This window comes from Aspergillus novofumigatus, assembly GCF_002847465.1.
Source record: "Aspergillus novofumigatus IBT 16806 chromosome Unknown P174scaffold_8, whole genome shotgun sequence".
Lineage (NCBI taxonomy): Eukaryota > Fungi > Ascomycota > Eurotiomycetes > Eurotiales > Aspergillaceae > Aspergillus > Aspergillus novofumigatus.
The window spans coordinates 932,899-956,273 of NW_020194281.1; the positions used below are offsets into that span (position 1 = coordinate 932,899).

General features: G+C 47.0%; 7 protein-coding genes across 7 annotated transcripts; 4 read left to right on the forward strand and 3 right to left on the reverse strand.

Moving 5' to 3' along the window:
* Positions 1-4: 4 nt before the first annotated feature.
* P174DRAFT_445174 (vacuolar protein sorting/targeting protein 10) lies at positions 5-4,911 on the reverse strand. Its single transcript, XM_024828272.1, has 8 exons — positions 2,877-4,911; positions 1,293-2,847; positions 1,257-1,271; positions 1,170-1,232; positions 1,095-1,148; positions 902-1,070; positions 859-871; positions 5-807 (listed from the first exon to the last, which is right to left on the reverse strand). The coding sequence occupies exons 1-8, from the start codon at positions 4,679-4,681 to the stop codon at positions 168-170; spliced, it is 4,314 nt and encodes a 1,437-aa protein (XP_024678844.1). The 5' UTR covers positions 4,682-4,911; the 3' UTR covers positions 5-167.
* A 921-nt stretch (positions 4,912-5,832) lies between these two features.
* Positions 5,833-8,586, reverse strand: P174DRAFT_377488 (exocyst subunit SEC10; the record flags this gene model as incomplete). The annotated part of the gene is made up of 2 exons (XM_024822752.1): positions 5,833-6,342; positions 6,406-8,586. The coding sequence occupies 2 exons, from the start codon at positions 8,584-8,586 to the stop codon at positions 5,833-5,835; spliced, it is 2,691 nt and encodes an 896-aa protein (XP_024678845.1).
* Positions 8,587-9,536: 950 nt separating this feature from the next.
* P174DRAFT_496875 (ditrans,polycis-polyprenyl diphosphate synthase) lies at positions 9,537-11,001 on the forward strand (the record flags this gene model as incomplete). The annotated part of the gene is made up of 3 exons (XM_024830891.1): positions 9,537-9,660; positions 9,684-10,025; positions 10,105-11,001. The coding sequence occupies 3 exons, from the start codon at positions 9,537-9,539 to the stop codon at positions 10,698-10,700; spliced, it is 1,062 nt and encodes a 353-aa protein (XP_024678846.1). The 3' UTR covers positions 10,701-11,001.
* Positions 11,002-11,217: 216 nt separating this feature from the next.
* Positions 11,218-13,463, forward strand: P174DRAFT_377754 (ELMO/CED-12 family protein; the record flags this gene model as incomplete). The annotated part of the gene is made up of 3 exons (XM_024822777.1): positions 11,218-11,481; positions 11,571-12,939; positions 13,003-13,463. The coding sequence occupies 3 exons, from the start codon at positions 11,218-11,220 to the stop codon at positions 13,461-13,463; spliced, it is 2,094 nt and encodes a 697-aa protein (XP_024678847.1).
* A 1,635-nt stretch (positions 13,464-15,098) lies between these two features.
* P174DRAFT_463707 (putative cell cycle checkpoint protein Rad17) lies at positions 15,099-17,740 on the forward strand (the record flags this gene model as incomplete). The annotated part of the gene is made up of 3 exons (XM_024830306.1): positions 15,099-15,194; positions 15,215-15,904; positions 15,974-17,740. 3 exons carry the CDS (start codon positions 15,099-15,101, stop codon positions 17,738-17,740), a joined length of 2,553 nt encoding a protein of 850 aa, XP_024678848.1.
* An 884-nt stretch (positions 17,741-18,624) lies between these two features.
* Positions 18,625-20,195, forward strand: P174DRAFT_515390 (putative UPD-GlcNAc transporter (Mnn2-2); the record flags this gene model as incomplete). The annotated part of the gene is made up of 6 exons (XM_024832179.1): positions 18,625-18,941; positions 18,994-19,019; positions 19,078-19,094; positions 19,166-19,317; positions 19,353-19,805; positions 19,935-20,195. The coding sequence occupies exons 1-6, from the start codon at positions 18,759-18,761 to the stop codon at positions 20,193-20,195; spliced, it is 1,092 nt and encodes a 363-aa protein (XP_024678849.1). The 5' UTR covers positions 18,625-18,758.
* Positions 20,196-20,365: 170 nt separating this feature from the next.
* On the reverse strand, positions 20,366-23,375 carry P174DRAFT_515391 (dynamin-related GTPase DNM1). Its single transcript, XM_024832180.1, has 3 exons — positions 23,047-23,375; positions 20,960-22,951; positions 20,366-20,899 (listed from the first exon to the last, which is right to left on the reverse strand). The coding sequence occupies exons 1-3, from the start codon at positions 23,143-23,145 to the stop codon at positions 20,588-20,590; spliced, it is 2,403 nt and encodes an 800-aa protein (XP_024678850.1). The 5' UTR covers positions 23,146-23,375; the 3' UTR covers positions 20,366-20,587.

Consider the following 23,375-nt stretch of genomic DNA (forward strand, 5'->3'; position numbering starts at 1 on the left):
ATTCAGGTGAAGCAACATTTCATTCTATTCAATTACCAATATGTCGATATCTTGAAGACTCTTGAAAATTGTAACAAGGGCTTAAACCGGCATAGGGTACATGTCAAGGAAACATCAGAGTAATCTCACAACCTCATCACCTTCGGCAGTAGCAAACACAAGCTTGATTAGAGCTCGTCGTCTTCATCAATCTCGGCGTCATCCACGCCCAAAAGCTCATCTTCATCTTCGACGACACTGGTATAGTCGCCTCTTCGGGCCGCAAACGAGCCCCTCGATGCGTAAGGCCTTGAATAAGCCCTGCTGCGCCCAAGGCGCACATAACCGCTGGCGCTGCGCCACAAACTCATGGCAAGAAGAGGAAGTGCTCTGACAACAGCCACAATACCCGCAATAACCGCGATTGGCACAGTGACTATAGGTGACTCTCGCGAGAGTAAGCCCTCGTAGGTACCAGCATTCTCTCCAAGGCGAATCTGGCCAAATTTGCCATCCCACTTGGCGTACACGTAATACCCAACACCAGCTGCTGCCACAATGGGTATCATTATCGCAAAGAATAAGCCAGTTCCACTTATACCATGCTTCTTCTCATACTCCTTTTCTTTGCTTGGACATGGCTTTGAAACAACATGGTCTAAAATCAACCCGCCCGCGCACGTCGTTTGTGGAATCCGTCTGTACGCTGTGGGCTCCCAGTATTCGACCCTATCAGGATCTTCCCTACACACGGCTAATGCGTCAGGTTTGGGAAGGCCGGGTACTAGTGCACAACTACCATCATTCTGGGGCTCATAGTTGTAATTACTGTAATAGCGGTCAGATATGCCAATAACAAAATCAAGAGAAGAAGCTCACCATTCATAGTCAGCTCTTGTGCAGGTGCAGTTCTTTCCGATACTGTGGACATGAGGTTCGCGCCAATTGTTCCAGCACTGAGAGGACGGCTTCTTGCGGTGGTACTGTTCTACATGGCCGAATAGACAATTATCTTCCTGGAAGGGGTGCTTGGGTTCCCAGAGGTAATAATCGTCACTTTCTTGACGATTTTCGACCAAGTTGCATGACTTCTTCCGGAGACCACTGAAGTCAACGTTAATCGTGGCAAGTCTATTGGATTCCACTTCTTTTCCCCAGAGAAGAAAATTCTTGGAAGTGTCGGAGGGAACGGTAGACAGTCGAAAAATATGCATCTCGACTTCCGAAAATTCATAGGGTTCCCAATTGTCGCCCTCATCAAGACTATAATAGAGGACTTTTGTTGATCGCAACTCGGGAACAATCACAATCACTGAGCCGGAGTCGCCATACTCCCACATATATCGCCCTTTTTTTACGGACTTCCAGGTTATCCCGCCATCCCGAGTCATGAATGTGTCCGCTTCGTCCTTGCCAGACAGATGAGCACCAACGTTGCCTATCCCCATCATGAGGCCGATGGCAGACCCTGAAGAGAATGTGTCGCGCGGATCTCGGCGTTCGGTGTAGCCATGCAGATGAAGCGAGCATTGATCACTGCCTTTCCCATCTTTGACTGAACAACCAAAGTTTTTGCCATCGGCGTCTTTTGCTGGAGGAGGGAGTAACATCCATTGGCCACCATCATTGTGAGTGATCATCGTTTTTAACTTCTTTGCGGTTGGTCCCTTCTTCAATACGGTCTCCACATTGCTGATGATGTTCACAACCGCTACTCCTTCTAGACCTTGCATCTTCTCAAAGTCAACGTAGCCCCATTCATTCCTGCTCGCCGCGTTGAGGCTAAGGACATAGGATGTCCCATTACTGTTGCTCTTGATAATTGAGCCATACTCAGCTCCTTTGACGTCACTCACGGTGACATGCAGAAAAACGGCATGAGTCGAGCTATCCAGAACAGTAAAAGCCGTTTTGACGGGTACATCAACATTTGGAGGAAACTCAGCTCGCGCAAATGTCCTGCCATCGATGCTGATGCTGGCAATTAATGAACCAGGATTGTGGGGGTCCCGTGAGGCTACAATTATGTATTCAGACATTGTAGCGTACCGGATCGCATCGTTGAAATGAAGGTGGCTGTCAGAGAAGAGGTTTTCGCTAGAGAGCAGCTGTAGGTGGTTTTTCTTGTTCTCACTCTCATATTGCTGGCAAAATATAAGCTTTTCACTGCCCGGTCTGTTCTCGCGGCTCTCGAATTCACATTTTCCAACGTAGCGGAGGAGAAGATCCCAATTCTCCCCCCGATTCTTGCTAAAGTAAGCATCGGAGTGGCAATCGCCGTGACCGCAGTCAACTGCGCCGGTCCAAATCAACCAGTCCTTGTACTGGGGGTGAAAAGAAAGGACCGGCAGGCCTTCCTGATTGGGTGGGATCGGTGCTTCGAAGGATTTGAAGGTATAGGCACGATCGACGGTCCAGAAAGCCTGTTTGTCGCGAGTAAGAAGAAACGCCCCATCACTGTAGTATGGATGAGGGACAATGGCGGCAATCTTCACGCCCTTAAGAGGTTGTTCCCAATTTTTTCCGTGATCATGAGAAACCCAAAATTCACCCTCGCTAGTAAGCATTATGACGGTCTCATCATCTCCACTGCTGCTTGCTTGACGTTCAAGGTAATAATATTGCTCACTAAATTGTCTCGCGTCATTAAACACCTGCTTCTGTGCCATCAGTTTGTCGTGTGAAGGCGCGCCAACTACATCCTTGCAAGGCCGCTCGACGTCTTTATCGAGGTTCTCACCGCCCTCCCGAGTGCAAGTGTTTCCTGGAATAAGCCTCCAGCCTGACGGTCCGATGAACGTATCGGTCTGCTTCTGGCACTTGCCTACGGGGGCACTAGCGGGGCTGCAGGGACACAGCTCTTTCCATCTTCACTGCGCACAAAGTTGAAGTCGCACTCGAAATCTTCAAAGGAGCATTTGCATGGTTCGAAAATGGGCTGCGGATCTTTGAATTCCTCATCCACAAAACAGTCAGCGTTGGCCTTCCTTCGGTTGAAAAATTGCTGGTGTCCCATCAAGCAGTCGGGTTCACCGTTTTCGTTCAACCTTGCCGCCCACTTTTCGAAATCGTCTTTCTCACACTTTCTTTCATGAAGACCGCTGAAGTCGATGGAGTAAACAACATGTTTTGTTCCCGAACTTTCCTCTGAGCCAACAAGAAGGAAAGTCAAGCTGGTAGAATCGGGCGTCGTTGTCAGCAATTTGGGGTAAATCTTATGATGAAGTTTGGTAGAATGCCACTCCTTCCCATGATCAATCGAGAACTGAATTTCGTCTGTAGTTCCCTTGTCACTGACAGCCATTATCACCGAACCCTGATCACCGAACTCGTACTTGAATGGACCGTCAAGCGCATGGCGCCAAGTCACACCAGCATCATCTGAGACATAAAGGCTACCTTCCGAGTATTTTTTGAGGTGGTCGCCTGTGTTACCAACACCCATCACCAGGCCCGGAGCGGGACTTGAGAAAACACGGCCTGTGTTGGCGAAAGTGGTCACGGAATGGAGATGCAACTGCTTGTCGCCAACTTTGAGGGACTGGAAAGTCCGTCCATCATCAAAACTAATTGAGCTAACAACCTTCTTCTCATTTTCCGATTCAACCTTGTCCCAGTTCTTCACTGTATTGACCAGCACAATACCTTGGATATCTGCTATCTTCTCAAAATCCACGTGACCGAAGCGATCACGATTTGTATGTTCGACATTACGCGTGAAATAGGTACCGTTAGAGTTCGAGGTGAATAGTATGCCGGTGTTGCTAGAGGGGCTAGTCAGGACGTCCACTTGCATGCTATAGTTCGTGCTTTCCAGCAGTGTATAACCGTCTTGTTCCACTCGATGACCTCCAAAGTCTGCCCGATGCCAGGCCTTGGTATCTAGCGTGACATAAAGAGCCAGCTCATTTGTCCCTTGGGATTTTGCTGCTGTCACGAAGAACTTCTTGACAGCAGCAGCGCTGAGGATACCCGAGACAGGTCGTCCCTGCTGAATGTTCAGTTCTGTCCCTTCCGCATCGCTCCTGAAGAAGTCGTCCGAGTACACAAGGCGATTCGCATGTGCGGATGGCACTTTCAGGCCAGGCACTATGCAGAGAACGCGATCACGGAGTTCGTCTTCAAGGTTCAATCCTTCGGCGAATTGTGGATGTCCAACAGCCCACGCGCACCCACCAGCACTGACCCGTAGCGGCGAGACGGTTTTGAAATCATCGGTAGTATAGTATGATTTCACTATACAAAACCGCCCCACACATTCATCACTTTGGAAGATGACCTTTGCAGAATCCCAGCCATGGAAAATGAGAGGTTCGTGTTGGGTTGCTGCATATCCGTCGACCTCGAAAGATTCCCAAGTCTTAGCTTGATCCTTCGTCACCCAGTGACGTCGATTCGCACCCAAGGCATAGGCTCTATTCTTGTCAAATGGGTGCTGCCAGATGGAACGCACACCCTTTTTCATTTTACCGTTTGGGTCCTCCACCTGTTCCCAGCCCTTACCTCCATCGAACGAGCGGAAAAGATTGCCATCTCGTGTGTTCATAAGTATTGTTTCGGTGTCCTCGAAATAGAACAAAGAGAAGGGTTCATTGTCGAAAGATGACGGAGTGATTTCTGGTTCTGACTTCTTCGCAGCACTAGACAGTGATAGGATGGCTAGTGCCAGGAAGCTTGTGATCAGTAGCCATCGGGTAATCATGGTAGCGAACCATAAGACAATCCACGAAGTCTACTGACGAAGCTTGTCAGAGAGAATGACAGCAAGAAGCTGACAGGAAGGTTGCGAGGCGGCCTCTGTAAGCGGAGCGAGAGCAAACACAACAGTAGTAATACTGGACATGTAGTATTTCTACTATAACAATCTGAGACGTTGAATCGCAAAAGAGTGGTCAAGCATTGAGCCTTCTTATGACCAACGCGTGCAGAGCCGCGCTTGCATGCTGATACCTTGGAAGCTCGCCAGTTGCGTGGTCTCTTATCCCCCGGTCACGTGCTGAGCTTCTATCTGCACGCTTTGAGCTCAGATGTCTGCTTTGAGCTCTCTGGAAAATACACTATCTTAATCGTAAGGCATAGATATAATCGTAGGAATAATATTCAGTTTTCAAGGAAGGATAAAAGGTTGAGAATACAGCCGCCTATGATGTCTGGATGGTATCAGTATGTATCCTGCTCTCAAATGTAACAATTTGAGTCATGACATGGGCAATAGTTTCTTCCATCGCCAAGATCATGAGTTCCAAATGCGACTGCCATGTCGGGATCCAGGGCAATATATGGCTGTCTCAGACTGTGGTAGTTTCGGGGAAGAAGGTCTACTCTGTAGATGCCAAAATATTCGCTAGCCAAATGCTATAGTCTCACGGAAGGTATTGGCTGAGAAAGCTATGATCATGTCTGATAAATGATAGATCAAAGCCTCTGGCAAGGCCATCATTCAATGGCAGTAAGAATTAGCCATCTTTCATCTGCGCTGCACCCGTTATTTAGGAATTCCACATTTAAAAACATTCTTCTGTGACGCTCAATCGTACCGAATTGATGATGGAAAGAAAACTGCAGATTAGGGAGATCATATAAGATTAGTGTTTTGTTCAACTACATCCTTTTCGATCCTGGGAAACGTCGAGGTTCCTAGAGTGAGTCCTATTCTCCTGGTCATCCACTATGTACGCCTCACGCAAGAATATAGTACCCAAGTAGGGATCAAAGCCCAAATGTTTACATTGCAAGCTGAAAATGACTAAAAAGAACAATGAGTGATGGGAGATGTTATTTCAATCAATGGATTTTCAGAGCAATAAAAAGGAGGGCCCTTCACCTGCCGCAAGAATGCGAACAGTCCATGGATCACAGGAGGTTGAGCACTTGTTGCATTGCTGTAGTGCTGGAATCCTCCCTGCGAGACACATAAGCTCTGATCTCCTGTACGCTAAGGCCTGGCTCGATCTGGCCAGTCCCTACTAGCTCCTGTTCCCGTTCAGTCCCAGTACGATTAGTCCCTGGCCGTCTGCTTGCGTTGGAGCTGGCTCCTCCACGAATTCTCTCCCGTAAAGCTTCTGGCCCAATGACGAATAGACTGCCTACTTCTAGCAGAACGTCCAGTGAACCACCTGGTCCTTTGATGTGTTCGTCGATGTCCCAAGACTTGAGCAGATCTGCATACTGTGTCATGTCCTTAGTGACCATAAGGCCCCCGGCCCCGTTGACGGCATATCGCTTAAAATGTTCGAGGAGATGACTTCGGGTCCCAAGCGCAATCTCTGTCAGTAAATGACGAAAGTTAGACCCACTGGAGGATAGCGTTGCCGCGATAGTATCATGCAGACGGGTTAAGAAAGCACATATTGACGCACACGTCTAGGACAAGGTCAATACAATTCCCGGGTGAAAGATTGACATTTCAGCATCTCAGTGACTTACTGGCGTATGTAACATTTCCAACCAAGCTGCATTGTCTCCTTCCTTGGGTCTGAAATCATTCTTTTTCTGTCCCGAAAGTAACCTGCTAATCCACATCAAGGCCGTGTCAATGACCTTCTGCTCAATCGCGTTTATTTTATCTTCTATGCGTAGAGTCGCTGTATTTGTTCTTTTCTCCATTTCCCGGCGAATCGTTATACTGGGAGTTGCAAGAGGAATTAGCAACGTTTGTATACACATCACCATCAAGTTGGTGATGCTGATGACGCTTTTGACCACAGTAAGATAGCCAAAATCAGGCTCTGCCCTTGCAGACTCCTGAGAAGTTGCGGACTCCAAGACAGCGTCAAGACACATCTCGACATAGCCCTCGCCCATCGAAGACAACAGCAGACTCAACAAAGCAGACACATCCTTTGGTGTCTCGCTGGTGGCACCCAGTTCCAAGCCCCGTCCAACTGCTTCAGCCAGCCATTTCAACATCCTCTTGGCATAGGTAATATTAGGGAGACCATCCTTCTCCATCAGCTTGATCTCAGTGGGCTTCATAGAGTCGCTTTGATCTTTCAAGCCGGCCAACTGAAGGAGCATCTTCTTTTGAGTGGGCGTAAATTCCGATGACTCAAGGCGATTGACGTAAGCGTCCCGAGCAGAAGAAAGGAGCTCAGTTCCAGACTTGGAAATCGATGCCATAAACGTCGTCGCTGCTCGTTTCCTCCGAGCATGAAATGTAGCAAACCTGAACAACAATGACGTGTACAACTCTTCGAGTGATTTTTTCTCCCTTTCGATGTATGATGATCCAACAAAGTATGGCACGAACAAATCCTCCAGCTGCTGATCTAAAATCAAGGCTGTTTGAGACGAAACAGGATCTGGATGTTCAGTCAAGCCGTGAGCCTTGAGATCATCGACCAAGCCGCTAATGTAGCTGCGAGAACTTTGTAGCGATCGGAGGAAGGCTAAAGACGAGATGCCATTAGCTTTCTCCAGAACCATTTCCAGTCTCTGCTGGATGGACTGCTGAAAGACGCGTTGTAAGAATTTGCCCAGCACCTGCTCATAGAAAGGGAATGCTCGCTTGATGATGGCTGATTCTTCCTGCACGACCACCTTAACCTCATCAACTAGCGATTGGAGGCTTGGTTCGACTTTCAGGGGTTCGGCGTCAGGATCCGCCAATTGTTCCCAGCTGTTCAAATCCCCGCCCACTTCTTCTGTCACTAGCTGACTTCGATCAATGAAGAATTGGTGTTGATTAACAAACAAGGCGGTCACACTTGCGCCTCCGCTGAAGTCCTGAAGCACAGTCGCGCAGTCTCTCATGCCCTCGAAATTTGCCTTGCGGTAGAAATCATCGAACTGTTTCAGAAGATCTTTCTCAAGAGTCTCGGAGAACTTTTCAATAATCTCTCTCGTGCTTCGATGAATACCATTGATGTTCCCTCTTGTGCCCTCGTCAACAGAAACGTCGTCATTCCGGTACAGGTCGTCTTTCTTCGCTCTCAATTCGTCCCAACTGCGGGGATCGAGTCTTTGACTGATCCTGAGCAACTGTCGCGCAATATGCGCCGACCTGACTTTGGCTTCACCAGTCCCCGACTTCCTTAAGTTCTCTAGGAGTGTTATCTCCCCTCTGTTACTTACTCCATCCCAACATTGAATCAGGAAATGAGCATCAAGCGCTCGGCGTCTCTGTCGGTCTAACTCCTCTAGCCTTCTTCCTGTTTCGACAGCCATATTCCCGGTCGCCCCAGGGAGTTCGCCTCCCGATAGTCCTGCTCCGTTTAGAGATGTATCCAATTGCTGGAAGGAATCGATGGTCTGCTTCAACTTTCTACCCAATGTGCCGAGATTTTGCGCATGCTGCGCCTCAGCTCTCCGAGCTGCAGCCGATAGCTCGTTCTCTTTGATTTCCAGATCACCAGAAAGTTCACCAAGTCGTCGTTGAGCATGCTCGAACGCTCGAATCAGTGGTTTGGGATCAAAAAGCTGGTTGCCGGGACCAGGTCCAAGTGTAGAACGTCGATTTGAGGTAGTACTGTCAGAAAGCGCCTCGATGAACTCTTTGACGATGTAATCGCGGCTTGAGAAATCAGAAAGAGTAAAATTGGGGCCCTTGGGAAAGATAGATCGGGACGCGGGGTTTGCCTGGGGCGTTATGGACACATTGTCCGACATCTTTGCGGCATGGGATGATCCTCATCAACAGGGACAGCAAGGCCGCAGATAACGGGTTGCAATTGAACATCAGATCAACTGGCGGTAGCATTGAAATATACCATAAGTTATGGTTGTGAGGATAACTCCAGAGTCGACCAAGGTAAACTTCGGAAAGAACATGGCATTTTCTTCTGCTTGCCTTACACCCCTTTTTGTTCAGCCCCTGTGAACCCCACGTCACCTTTATATACATTGGGACACAATAACATCCAAGCTACTGGCAGCTACATAGCTAGCATTTAACTCCTATTTTCTAATCTGCAATACCGTGTATAGTTTGCCAAAGGACGGACAAGCATTCTTAAAATATATGCATATTGTAGACTAAATGAGGCCAGGCGCTGCCTTTGATTTCAAAGGATTTCAACAGTTATCGTACTGTACGGGGTATGCTTGACCTAATTATTACCTAGGTACCTATTATTGTTTTAGAGCTGCATTCAAACCCCTAGGTACTGGCAGGTAGTAGGTACCTTACCTTCTGTTTAACTGCTGCCTATCTGTGACTGAGGGACTCAAGTTGGAAAGTGCCCGGTAGGTAGATTCTCCGTACGGTAGGTACGAAGGCCACATGCATTAATTACAAAGTACGTAGTTACATTGAAGGTGTGGGTATACACATGCACTACTGCGCCCCTTCCAAATATAACCTTCTTCAACAGCTTCATTACTGTGGCGCTGTCTATCGCTCCTACTGCTTGTTCTGTATGTACAAGCCATCTACTTTGTACAATAAGATCAGGTCCATGCGCCACTGCAAAAACGTGGACAACTGATACAACATTTGCTTGCTCAACCTCGCCGCAGAAAGTGATTGCCCCCAAGTTTTACCCCCAAGCAATTCAAAAGATCAAGGTTCTTTTCTCGACTCATTGCTCCTGCTGAACAGATGCACTCCTCGAGCAACCATGGTCCTAGCACGTGATAGAGAATTACTGAGGGACACTATTCGCACCCAAGGGACCACACTTACTGCTGCCGATCGCGAAAATATCCTGAAGCCATATCTGCCGGATCCATCAGATCTTGCACGTCGACCACTACAGCGACAGAAGAAAGCCCCCGAAAAGCTCCCATTCGAACATTCTTGAAGTCTCAGCTGCATCAACTTGCCTACACCTTCATTCATATTGTCTATGGGATTATCCTTCGTCTAATTCAGAGCTACCATGCCCTTGCGGATCGGGTTCTTGCGGTCGTCTATTATCATCACCGCACACCGGAACTGATACGAAAAGACGTCAAGGGCCTAAGACGTTTGCCGGGACATCTGACCGTTGTTTTATCATTGCGTAAGGAAGATGATGCGCTTGCGATTCTGATGGATGAAGTCGCAGAACTGGCTGCTTGGAGTGTTAGCGCTGGTATACCCATGCTGAGTGTCTACGAGAAGAGCGGTATGTAAAGACACTTCACACTCGGCATTCTGGTTTCCTCAAGCGCTCTGAGGTAGATGAGTAGCTAACCGTCCTCTAGGGGTCCTGAAATCATGCATCCCGATGCTGCATCAGGTGGTTGCAAGCAAATTCGCTTCATATTACGGTTCACTCCCTCAGCAGCCAACCTTGCGGCTTTTCGCTCCTCATCATTCTGTATATGAGCCATCTCTTGATCATGATACGGCCCGTAGAGTCAATACTGACTCTCTTACCCTGCTTCTGCTATCAGCTACCGATGGGAGAGAAACTATAGTTGATCTGACTCAAACGCTAGCAGAGATGTCACAGAATGGTAAACTGTCACCAGGGGATATTACCATGGAATTGGTGGATGCAGAGATTAGCGAAATTACAACGCAGCCATTGCAGCCAGCCTCATCGAGCATTGGTGACAAACGAACGACTGTTGTTCAGCCCGCTATTGCAGTGAAGCCAGAACCAGATTTATTATTAGTGTTCGCGCCCTTTCTGAAACTGGATGGATATCCTCCGTGGCATATTCGCCTGACTGAAATGTTTTGCACCGGTGGTAAAAGTAGCGGCGTTACTAGTTATGGTGAAGCTGTCGAATATCAGGGTTTTCTCAGAGGTTTATGGCACTACGCCGGGGCTCAGATGAGGTTTGGTCGCTAGAGGCAGCTTGCTGGCTTCTCAATATCTGCACCTGATCCGAAGCTCGAAGCTCCAGGTGTAGCGTTAGGGATGAGACGCTCACATAAATCATGTACCTTGATTGCTCGCTTTATTCGGTCCACTTCAATTTTGCTATATGGTTAATATCTCCTGGTGCTTTCCTAGAAGCAGATATGGTTTGGTAGTGTGTCGGACAGAATAAGTTATCTCCCTATCGTGAGTCAATTTCAGGGACCTTCTTAAGTCAGGTGACGCCCCTGAATTTACTTCAAAGTGCGGAGTATTCTACGGAGACATCACCTGGCCATAAATGAGCCAGTGGACCAGGAAGTTGCTGCAGACTCACCTAGTTTCATAAATCATCACATTTCCGTGTTTCTTTCTTTCTTGTTTTCGTTCTTTTTGTTTTAGATTGCAAATATATGGATGGGGACTGCTACCTATCTGGATTCTTTTATTCTTGGGTCTCTGATGGCATACTACGACGGTCGATCACACACGGAGCAACTCCTTTGAAATGGAGGGCAATATTCATCACATAGTCGAGCGATTGGGGAGTGAAGAAGATGCGGTGCGCAAGATGGCAGTTTTTAAGCTTCAAGGCAGCATTGGAGACCCTTCGTTTGCTGATATTTTCATTGCTGAAGGGGGGCTGACCAAACTGCGCGAATTGACATTACATGCAACTGGAAATACGCTGGCTTACAGTTTGACAAGCTTCGCAAGGCTGTTGGAAGTAGATAAAGGATGGGACTTAGTTGACCAAGAGTTGGTGGAAAGAGTAGGTCTTTTGAAAATCGCCGCCATAAAAGATAGCAAAGTCTCATAGCTTGCATCAATGCTAACAAGCGTTCTGGCCCCTACCTCTAGATTGTCCAGCTCATTGTAACGCAGCCTCTGGTCAACATTTTGCGCGGCGCAATGTCTATCTTAGTATCCATTGTATCCCATCCGTACACGGGAGGGCGTCCACCACAGACTGATGCTTTCGGGTTTCGCGCCCTGAAACCCGCACTTGCCATCTATCCACAATTCCTCGAGATGCTTGTCAATAGACTCTCGTCCGCGGATCATGCACTATGTGCGAATGCGCTTCAACTCATCAACTCGCTTATGCGTGACTCCATCGCAAATGACTCCGAGCTAGAATGGCCCAGGTTCATACAAAAACTTCAAGATCTAGGGGTAATTCGAGCAGTTTACGCTCTCATGCAAGGTACAACCTTGCAAGACCACGCTCATCCTTTGATAGAGTTCCAATCTCTCACAAAGGTCCTGCTTAGGAGGTGGCGAGATATTCCCCTGGATCTAGAGAAACCAGAGCATAGGAGAGCATTGAAAGGAATACACCTTGCTAGTGACCAGGAGAAGAGCATTGACGCAAAGGTTGATAGTGACGCTGAGTTGCGGCGTTCTAGAAAGCACAATTCAGAAAAGTGGAGGCGGCTTGGATTCGAATCGGAAAACCCAATAGCTCAGTTTGAAGAGATGGGATTCTTGGGAATGATGGATCTTGCGGATTATGTCAGAAATCATCGAAGCGAGTTCCGAAAAATGCTGTTGGAGCAGTCAGCAAAACCAGGCCAGAAACGGTGTCCGATTGCCCGCGCTTCCTTGGCGGTAACTACAATCCTATACGAGCACTTCGAGATTGAGAAATCCGAGATAGAGGATTCAAAGAACTATCTGGTCTTAGAGTCTCGCGCCAACCTTGACCGGCTGTTCAAGCCTCTACTACTGCACTGGACACGCTTGCACGTCGCGGCATTGCAGGCTTTCGTCCGGTTATGGAAGACCACCAATGCAGACGTCGATGATTTCGCGAAAATTGCTGAGCTGGTTCGGATTCTTGTTGAGTCGGTTGTTGGTGGGGCAACTCGAACAAAGGAAGTACAAGACGTGGAAGATGAGATAGTCAATTTCGAATACCGTCGGCTTCGAGATCTACAGATGGAGCTCTTAGAGCTCACGTATGAAGACGTTTGGAGGCAACATCTGCAACAGGTCCGCGAAGAACTCCATCACGAGGCTCTCCAATTCGTCAAGGAACAAAGGATCCGTTGCCTTCTGCAGGGCTGCTGGTTTCCTGTTGAGGCCACTACTCATACAGACTCGTCTTCCGTCGAAAATGTCTCTTACCGATATGTACAATTGTCCCATAACCGGAAATTCCTGCATTACGGGGATTTTGAGACGCTAGGAAATGGCAGGATAGACCTCGATTCTCTCCCGGGAAAAGGTTCGGATCCCCTCTGTTCATTCACTTTAATTGAATCTGTCTGTTGACTATCTCATCAACCAGTTGATTTGTCGGCTGTTTCGTCTGTGGCTTCCAACATCTCAGCATCAGCTGACGCTTCATCTTCGTCTACCTTGAAAATCGCACCCCTCTCTGTATCTTCGACTAAAATCACCATCCATGGGTATATTGAATGCTCCTCATCTGTCACAAGGGGGCCATCGAAGGGTCATAGTCATGCTCGTTCTATCAGCAAGTCAAAGGAGGGTGTTTTGTTGACTCTCCGCCCTCAAACTCCGAGCATAGCATCTGAGTGGCTCGACGGGTTGCTTATGTTGCTGAATCAGAGGCCTATAACGGCAGACTCTAACAAGTTGATCAATGTTGTCAGCGACTACGGGCTGAAGATCCGCCTATTCAATGTCCGCTTTGAAGATGCGACTTTTCCTGGGGAGGTTCCGAAGGTTCCTTCCCGAGATGGCCTGGACGATGACTATTATTACGATCTTTTTGGTGCTTCTTAAGTGTTTCTCAGAAGAGAAGAAAAGAGGCAAGCAGGAAATATACCAATTCTCATACCTATCTCCATGTCTCATACTCTGTAGCGCTCCATTGATGGTTGACAATGTGGGGACGATTGAGCCACCGAACTTTGAAGGAATTTTTTATTTTTCCGCATTCTCATTTCCAAAGTGCTCTTCTAGTGGCCGATTTGGAAGTAGTTGCTGGACTTGGAAAGCATAATATATGTCTTTCAGTTGGCTGAACGGGCATGCACAGAGTTGTATGCTTTAAAATCCTCGAATACTAACCGTTGAAATCTTTCCTCCACAAATGTCCAAGCATACATTGTGACATCGGGTGGGGTTCCCTCAAGCTCATGAAAATTCATGACGAGACACTGCATCACACGGAAAGTTCTTCCCTGTGGTGGGCAAGCCTGTGTGAGACTAGCATAGCTAGTTGACCCCTCAAGTAATTGATAATAGCGAATCATGGAGAATGGTTGAGATATATTATGAATGAGGTATGCTAAGATCGCTCGAACTACCACCAATTTTGACGTTTTATACCGCACTATATCATGGTGCTTGATACATATGCTGGGAGTCTTACCTCTTGTACATAGCTGCCTTTCAAAAAGTACTTTAGGCTATATAGGTGATGGCTACATGTCGCACAGCCCTTCTGCTCATTCTAGGTACTAAGGTACAATTAATCAAGGGGATGTTGAGAACCAAAACAAGCTTTACCTAACAGGAGAGTCTGAGACAAGCCTGAGAATTTGTGTAGCTCTGTGTCCAGTACTCCGTAGGCGCGATTCAAACTTTAGGGTATATTAGGTAAGCTAAGGGCTCATCCAAAATTGACTTCTTGGGTTACAAAGATGATTAGAATCGGTATAGTTAGAAAGGAAAATGGTACCAATGAAAATTTACATATTGCCCTCTATGTACCCTCGCCTCTACAAGACTTTGTAATATGTACTAGTTTTAACTAACTATACATCTCTACATCTAAGCAATCAGGCAAAATTACCTAATGACAGTTTCATAGTACGTTATATAGACTAAGGTACAGTCGTTGTAAATCAGAAAGGAAATCCAATTCTTGCACTAGAAGTAAAGCTTGAGCAGTAGTAACTATTAATGTTGACTTATATTGTCTAAGGTGCCTAGCCCATACACAGGATATTCACACATACTTTTTGCCGAGCAGATCCGACTTCGGTTTCATGTTATAGACGTACCTTACTGTGGTTGATTGGTCAGAAATAAGAAAATTACTTGCCTCCTACCTACCCTAGGCTCCATTTTATAGAGTATGGCATTATTAGCATGTCAATAATGAACCCAGGTTGTACTGTACCATTGTTGTAGGGTAGATAAGATACTGTGGGGTCGGGGTAACCGTTGTGAGTTACTAGCGTCTTTCCATTGATCTTGTACCTACGTATCAGAGACCAAAGGATTCTCACACTTGCATACTGTAAGATCCAGCGTGTTGAGTGACTGAGGATCTAGACTTATCGGACGCCAAGATCCCCTTGGTCTTTATCTTACCTACGACATGCCTAACAAAATTGAATGTTTTCCATGCCTCGGCTTGCGCTCTATAGAAGCAGATAACTGTTCCTACTCTTGTTGCTGATCCTCGTCATGGCCACCCATGCAGCGAAACGGCAGCGGGTATCAACTGTCCGTCCGTTGGAAGATCAGGTTGGTCTTCAAATCGTGGTGATTCTGCTTTTGAAGGTATATGCCCGCCTGACAAGTTCAAGGGTAATGAACCGAGTCTTTTGATTTCATCGAGTCCCGATTGCGAGGTCCTTCATCAAAATTCTCCGTCAGACACAGATGTCCATTCGCAACAAACCGCGCAGCAAACCTCTGCCAGCACTGCCGCACTACCCTCCGAACCGGTCTGTCAGAGGACCAAATGTTCGAAACCGCCCTCAAGCAAGATATCGAAGACTAGGTCGCTTCACAACTTCTTTCCGACCGCGAGTGAAACACAAAGACGGGATACACACAAGGCTGAATCGTTCAGTTGGACTCAGCCAAGAACAGACAAGATAGACATAAGCGACGACACGATCGAGGACGGTTACGACTCTTTCGATGAGCTTTTCTCAGACTACATTGCAGATCGAAAGGTAACGCCCGAAAAGCGGATGGAAGCGCCTTTGGCAGCGGGAGAGCGTGTCGATCAGGCTCAAGCAATAACTCACACTTTTCGTTCGCGGAGCTTCGCAAGCAATCGCAAGCGCTTCGTCGTTTCATCGGCGTCGGAGAGCAAGCATCATGGTTCATACTCATTCGGGAACAATTACGACAAAGACGCCGAGAAATTGCCATGGGCACAGAAATATTCCCCCGTAAATCTGAATGAGCTCGCGGTTCACAAGAAAAAGATTGCCGATGTACAGAGTTGGTTATCAGATGTCCTTTGCGCGTTCGAGAAGGTATGCATACAGAATCACAAATGAGTGACAAATTCTTCGACTCAAGGATTAACTTCGCGAACAAATTAGAAATTACTTGTTCTCAGAGGTCCCGCAGGAAGCGGCAAAACAACGACATTATCGCTATTATCGGACAAGCTAGGTTTCGATGTTCTCGAATGGAGGAATCCGTCGGGATCTGAGTTTGCGGCGAAAGGATTCACATCCACAGCAGCCCAATTCGAAGAATTCTTGACAAGGGGTAATAGATTACGTGGGCTCGAGTTCAAGACCGGTTTATCAGCAAGCAAGAGGAACGGCAGCGATCATATGAGGCCACGGCTTATTCTCATTGAGGAGTTCCCAACAGTCTTTGATGGAGATTCCCCCAGTTTAACCGCTTTCCGACTTTCTCTGCAGCGGTATCTCTCAGTGTCATCCTCGCCGAGAAGCAATACCCGAAACGATATCGAGAGACACGGGAGCTCACCTGTTGTTATTATCGTTTCCGAGACCATGTTGAATTCCGGGGCATCCTATTCGGACAACTTAACAGCTCACAGGTTGCTGGGGCCAGACATTTTAAGCCATCCAGGCACAACTATTGTTGATTTTAATGCCATTGCTCCGACGTTCATGTTTAAGGCCCTGGACCTGGTTCTCGCGAAGCATATCCGCCGATATCGATCAGCTAAAAGACCTGGGCCCGCAATTTTGAAGAGTCTGTCAGAGATAGGAGACATTCGGAGTGCGATCTCTTCACTGGAGTTTCTCTGTCTTCGGTGTGAACGGTTTGAGAAGTATCCTTTCCCCAATGCCACGAGAACAGGCCGAGGTAACACATCTTTGGCGCCGGTTGAGAAAGAAGCACTGCAAACAATAACATACAGGGAGAGCAGCCTTGGTTTATTCCATGCAGTCGGAAAAATAGTCTACAATAAGCGTGAGGGTCTAAATTCTACAACCGACAATCCTCGGCCACCCAGACCACCAGATCATTTATGTCATTGCGATCGGCCTGCAGTCTCATTAGTTCCTGTGAACGAGCTTCTAGAGCAGTCGGGAACAGATACGCAAACCTTCATTAGCGCCCTCTATGAGAATTACATACCATCGTGTGATGGCCCTGCTTTTGTCGACTGCATAAATGGATGCATAGAGGCTTTGTCAGATAGTGATGTTTTAAGTGCTGACAATATGACAACTCCAGGCAGTTCTTCACATGCAAGATACAAGGCTGCCGCTGGTCTTGGCGTGTTGCGACAGGATGAGCTCAGCTATCAAGTTGCTGCACGTGGTTTACTCTTTTCCCTCCCATCTCCGGTGAAAAGGCGAATAACGCCAAAGAACCAGAACGGGAATGCACAAGATGGGCATAGAATTTTTTTCCCCACTGAGCTGCGGCGATCAAAAGAGAAAAATCAAGTTGAAGAACTTACAAATTCGTGGAAAACGACATTATTACACTCACTCAACGGACTTCGCAGACAGAGCACCAAGTCCTTGGCAGACTGTTACTTTCAGGCTGGTAGGCAAGCGATAGTCGCCACTATGGTATCCCGCAATGACTTGTTGTTATACCAATTGCCATACATGACTAGAATTGGGTTCAACGAGACTGTTTCACGTGAACTTGATGAGATTACATCCATTCCCAAGCAAAGAACACAATGTGACCGCCAAGGCATCGATGATACTCTCGATCATGAGCCCACGACGACTTATCGGGCCTCCTCTGTCAGACAGCCTTCAATGCCTACCAATGGCCGCATTTACCACCAACACAACCCTCCGCCTGCGGTCTCAGATAGGGAGGATAAATTTGTCTTGAGCGACGACGATATCGAGGATGTTTAATTATGTCCGCACTTACGTCATAGGCCTTTTCCTAGCTTTCACACACTTTCTCGGATATTACTTCTCACATGGCACTGGTTTGCCTTTAAAGCATGTTAATCTAGCCTTTCACGGCTGTCTAGCCCGACCGCTGGCACGGGGCCTGTTCATTTAAAGGCACTCCTCGAGCTTGCGAGTCCGGTTGGTTTAGAAATTCATATGTTGCCCTAAAAAGGCTCATCTAACAATATACAAAGCAATCCGTGTGATAGTTAACGTATTTCCCGGGCGAGCGGTCCACCTCTGTATTCCATATAAAATGGCACCCTTCAAGGCTTTGATATCTCAACAACCAAGCACCTAGAGGGACTAAGTTTAGGTATAAGGTATAGTATAGACATATAGAATCATACTTATAAGCCACAGCCTCCTAGTATATGTATAAGGTATACTTAGGTAACATAAATTACACCTGTATTTTTGGTAATACTAGCTTTTTAGATATTAAGCGAGAGAAATGGTTATTTTAAGGCCTTGTAAAAGAGTATTCAAATGCTCTAGACTCTATATACTCTAAATATCCTACTTACATAAATAGCATATATGAGCATGGTTGAGATATCAAAGCCTTGAAGGGTGCCATTTTATATGGAATACAGAGATGGGCCGCACGCCTTGGGTGGACCGCTCGCCCAGGAAATACTCCTACGTTAAAGAGTCGACGCCTGACTCATCTTTTCATAATTTCATAAGTAGACAGAACAGGAATAGTCTTCCTCAGTTGCCTGATAATCGATTCGCCCGTTATCTAACCTTATGCAATCAATTTCGGGTTAGCTCTTGACTAAGCAACAATGAATTGTCAACAACATTTAGCGATAGAAGTTGATTCAAGCTCCCATATTATTTGATTAGAACCTGCTGCTCAATTCCAGCTACCCTTTCGACTCGTCTGTACAACCTCGCTCTCTCTTTCACTTCCGAAGAGAGCACGACCTTCCTAGATCAAAACCACGCCAGCCCAGGTACAATAGAGCAAATGATCAATCACAACAGCGATGACGCTGATTCAAACAAATCTGATGCGAAAAAAAAGCACGGAGATGTACTAGAATCTGGTGGTCTAGGAAGCATAGCTACCGCGGCGGCTTATGCAACATCTCCTAAGTGTATTAGCATGGTATTGATGGTGTCATTGATATTTGGTGGCTGTTGTGCAAATGTAGGTACTCCGAGTGTGATGGAACTTGCTATGATTGACGGTGTTATCCTAGGTGTTCGCATTAGAAGCCATTGTCAAGTGAGTTCAAAACCCTAGGTAGCTCGATGGTAACATACTGATGTTTAAAACTACCTAGAGATCATCCTAGTTCAGGTAATTGACCGACTATTATTGCCCCGACTAAGATATACTTGTCTCTGACTCTCTCTATCCGCCGCTGGAAGGTCCCCTGATCACCTTTGCACAGTTTATTGTGACTGCCGGATTTACGTTGCCAAATTTTGTCTCGCTATCATGTGGCGCTCGGTCACTATTCCTCAGTCCGCGTGTCATCCCATTAAGGTCATGGTTGGTATACACGGCCTTCTTTGTGACAGTCAATCTTTTGAACAATTGGGCTTTCGCATATAGCATATCGGTCCCCTACACATAATACTGAGATCAGGCGGCCCTGTTGCTTCCCTTATCGTCGGATGCTTGTTCAATGGAAAGAAGTATTCTTATGGTCAGATTTTGGCAGTAGCGGTGCTCACTCTTGGTGTTGTTACAGCAGCATTGGCAGATGCTCAAGCTAAAGGCGAACCATTAGACATCGGGCATAGTGGAGCAGGCCTTGATATAACGGCTACCGCTACTGGCTTCGCAATCCTTGCTTCTGCAATGGTTCTTTCAGCCTTTCAGGGAATATATGCAGACCGACTATATGAGACTTATGGCCGAAGCCACTGGAAGGAAGCGCTTTTCTATTCTCATGTACTCTCGCTACCACTTTTCCTCCCAACCTATCCGCGGCTTCTGGATCAATGGCGAGTCATGCTCTCCTCCCCTCCCTTGCAATGTCGGCTTCCGGAGACATCCATCAGTGTCGGAAAAGACGCCGAGCTTCCTTCAGGGCCTTCCACTACTTCAGTTGCCGTATGCGGGCCTCGTTTGAATTTAGGAATACTGGGATCCCACCTATTTCCATCCTTCATCGCCCATATTCCCATGCAGGTGGCTTATCTTTTTGTGAATGCGCTGACCCAATATCTATGCATTCGTGGAGTTCATCTCCTCTCCGCCCAGACGTCTTCATTGACAGTGACGGTGGTTTTGAATGTTCGCAAACTTGTTTCGCTCCTGTTATCCATCTACCTATTTGGAAATCAGCTTTCGCCGGGTGTTGTTATTGGGGCTATCTGCGTCTTCGCAGGAGGTGGTCTCTATGGTTTGGAGGGTGCCCGGCTAAGAAAACCGAGTAACAAGAAGGATTAAGAGTGATACCTTAGAGCGGGGTGCGCCGGTCAAGTAACATGCTAGATTGGAATGCCCGCGAGTCGGAGACAGACTTTGCGTTTGCCTTATAGATATATGCTGATAATTACGGACAAGTCTAGCTTGTGTATAATTACTGACTTAAGTTGAATGATATTGAAAAGAAAGAGCCTGAAAGAAGACAACTTTGATGCCGTAGTACAAAAGTATAGTCAATAGTCAAGCATGCACCGGACAAGGGCACTCACTCAATTAGAAGACAGAAAACAAACACTATATGTACAATTGCACGATACCAGCATCAATGACATCATCCATCACTGATCTGCCAGTGAACATCTGAAACTGGCTCTGTGGGTAAGGCTCTCTAACAAAGCTTTGCATCATGGAGGTCACAACACTTCACCTACAATTCTCGCTGCTTCTTTGTATGTTTCTAACAGCCTTTCACACTTCTCTCGCTCCGCCTTAATGCCATCATCCTCATAAAGGAGCTCAGAGAACAGATCCTCTTTATAAAGCTCGCTCACAAGTCTATTTTGCACAACATCTTTACTATGGTTGACAAGAAGGTGCATAATAGCTTTCGGAACTTGATCGGCGATGGTTTCCCGAACAATATTGAAATACGACGAAATCAGTCGACGAATCAGCTCTGTTTCCATGAGCTCGCGGTCAGAGAGGGTCGGCTCAGCATGGTCCGCCTGCCATAAGTCATGTAAGCTCCCGTTTCAAATGAGTTAAAAGAATGGATATCGACATACATGCTGAGACATCTCCCCGCCGTAATCAGAAGATCCTGCATAGTCATCAGGTAACGACATTGGCGAGCGTAAATCCGGTCGTCTAATACTCTGGCTAATGCTGGGCTCGCTGAGATGGTTGGGTTGTCTCTGTTGAATCAAGGGCTGGGGGAGCGGTGCGGAGCTCTGCATCCCGTCCTTACCAAAGAAATAATTCAAGAACGAGTCGCGTGTAGTGTTCGTAGCACCAAACATGGCATTTGGGTTAGTGTTGACACCGTTCAGGGTCGCGGTGATGGCACTATCTTGACCCTTGTTAACATGAGGAGACATGCTCCTAGAATTCTTCGAAGTTTGACCGCGACTACCGAGGTTCTGTGCTCTCAACTCAGCGGAGTGGTCCTCTTCCTCTTCGGGCGATACTGGGACGGCGCCATTGACACTGCTCAGCTCTTTTTGACGTCTTCTTTCCCGCTTTTTTCTATCGTCTGCTAACATCATCTTTCTCTCCTGTTCCTGTTTATTCTGTATGACAGACGACATTGCTGCTGCTGCTCCAAGAAAGTTAGGGTGATTAGTGTTGATGTACGCCCTTTGAATGGAGATTAGAGATTCAACGTAAGCAGAGCATGGTCCCAAACGCTCGCGAAGAAGATCGGACACTACTTCAATCAGTTTTGCCTGCAGTCGAGGGAAGCGTAAGAGTTCTTGGGAGCCACAAGTATGACAAATTTTGATGAGCTCCTCGTAGACGAGTTCAACACAACGCTGACTGGGAGCTTCAAGCATTTTAATCTGAGGCTTCACAAGCAGGTCAAAGGCAAGTTCTGGAACAAAAAGACTTGGCCGAGGGCCAGTCGAGTTTCTGATCGCCGTTCTTATATCGGACACAGTCAAATTATGCGTGGGATCAATGGTTTCAAGCGAGTTGCCGAAAACAGAGTTGAATATATAGTATATCCTGGCACCTCCGCACAGCTCCTTGGTAGATATCTCAGAGGAGGTACCGTCGATCGAAGCGATAAAGGAAGAGGCAAAGCGTGTCATCAGCTGCAGTATCAACGATCCACGATGTTCTTCCCCACTGAATTGTTTGTTGCCATAGCTGGCAAGCTCTTGTTGCGTTTGGCCCATGAGTGTGTTGAGGCGAGCTTTGATATCAGGCAGACGATCTCGTATATGAGCCATCAGCGTCGTGTTCAAGGTTTTTGCAAGAAACTGAGTTCCGCATCTATTCGCCATGTTTCGATAAGCAGGGTGATGCCTGAAGAACTCCGCTTCAGCTTGCAAGGCCTCAGATAGCGACTTCCCTGACTGTATATCTTGCTGAGATCGATTGACGACGCCGATGAAACCGAGTTTCAGTGGATAAACGCGACCAGAAAGAATATCCATTGCATTGGTTCCATGATCCATTAAATCCAATTTCGTCAAGACACCAATTGTTCTCCGGCCCATTGGATCTACTTGTCTTGCCAGCTTTAGCGCTTCGGAGTTCACAAGGTCGACGTTTGCCGGGGAGACTGCGAGTATAATGCTATTCGGCTTGGCTATGTATTCAAGAATCAACGTTCGGGTTTGCTTCTCAATGTCGGAAGGTTGGTCTCCGATAGGCACCTTAGTCAACCCTGGTAAATCGACCATGGTAAGATTGAGCACATGGGGCGAGAAAATCTTGAGATTGATGGGCTGCCTATTGATGCCTTTGTTATTCCCAGCAATTCGAGCTGTTTCGGCTTCAATCTCCTGCTTCACCAAGGCAAAGTCTTCGAACTTGCGCCCCGGAAGGTGATGAAATTCAGCCCATTCGCGCTGACCAGCTACACTAGCAGCTGTGTGGGGATCAATAACATCATTATCACCGGCCCTGTCATTGTGCTCACTGGGGATGTTGATGAGCTGTAGAATCAAGGGCCGTCTCGTGACTATACCACTCCCCCTCGGTAGGAAATCCCTCCCAACAATGTTTTCCAGGACAGAAGATTTTCCGGAAGACTGGGAACCTACAACGACCTAGAGAGAAACCGAAATTTGAGGAGATGAATCAGCAAAAGAGAAGTAACAGAGTAATGTTGGCACACATTGGCATGCCTCGCATAGGAACTCACAATTTGTGGTAGATCTAGCGAGTCATTTCCAATTGTGTTGAAAACAAGATCTTGTAGCTTATTCACTGTTATAAGCAAGTCTTCACTAAGGGACGCCATGTTGCCCTGAGAATCAACCCCAGGTAGCACTTAGTGGTTCGGAGTCTGGTGAACGGCTGTGGGACCTTTAAGAGATGGCCTCGTAGGGGGATGAGTAAAGTATAATAAGGAAAGTAGTGACGAAGGGTAAATGAGTCTGAAAATGACAGATAACTAGTTGAAAATGAACAATAGAATTTGCGATTTTGATAGTGTGCTATAGAACACAATAAGCTATGACCAGAGGTACA

Bases quoted from the DNA above. Each gene is read 5' to 3' on its own strand.
- P174DRAFT_445174 (XM_024828272.1), bottom strand. From the start codon at position 4,681: ATGATTACCCGATGGCTACTGATCACAAGCTTCCTGGCACTAGCCATC. The intron at 2,848-2,876 runs GTGCGACTTCAA...TGCGCAGTGAAG, and splicing joins TGCTCCTTTGAAGATTTCGA to ATGGAAAGAGCTGTGTCCCT. The intron at 1,071-1,094 runs GTTGACTTCAGT...GGTCTCCGGAAG, and splicing joins ATAGACTTGCCACGATTAAC to AAGTCATGCAACTTGGTCGA.
- P174DRAFT_515391 (XM_024832180.1), bottom strand. From the start codon at position 23,145: ATGGCGTCCCTTAGTGAAGACTTGCTTATAACAGTGAATAAGCTACAA. The intron at 22,952-23,046 runs GTGAGTTCCTAT...GTTTCTCTCTAG, and splicing joins CGCTAGATCTACCACAAATT to GTCGTTGTAGGTTCCCAGTC. The intron at 20,900-20,959 runs GTATGTCGATAT...GACTTATGGCAG, and splicing joins GCGGGGAGATGTCTCAGCAT to GCGGACCATGCTGAGCCGAC.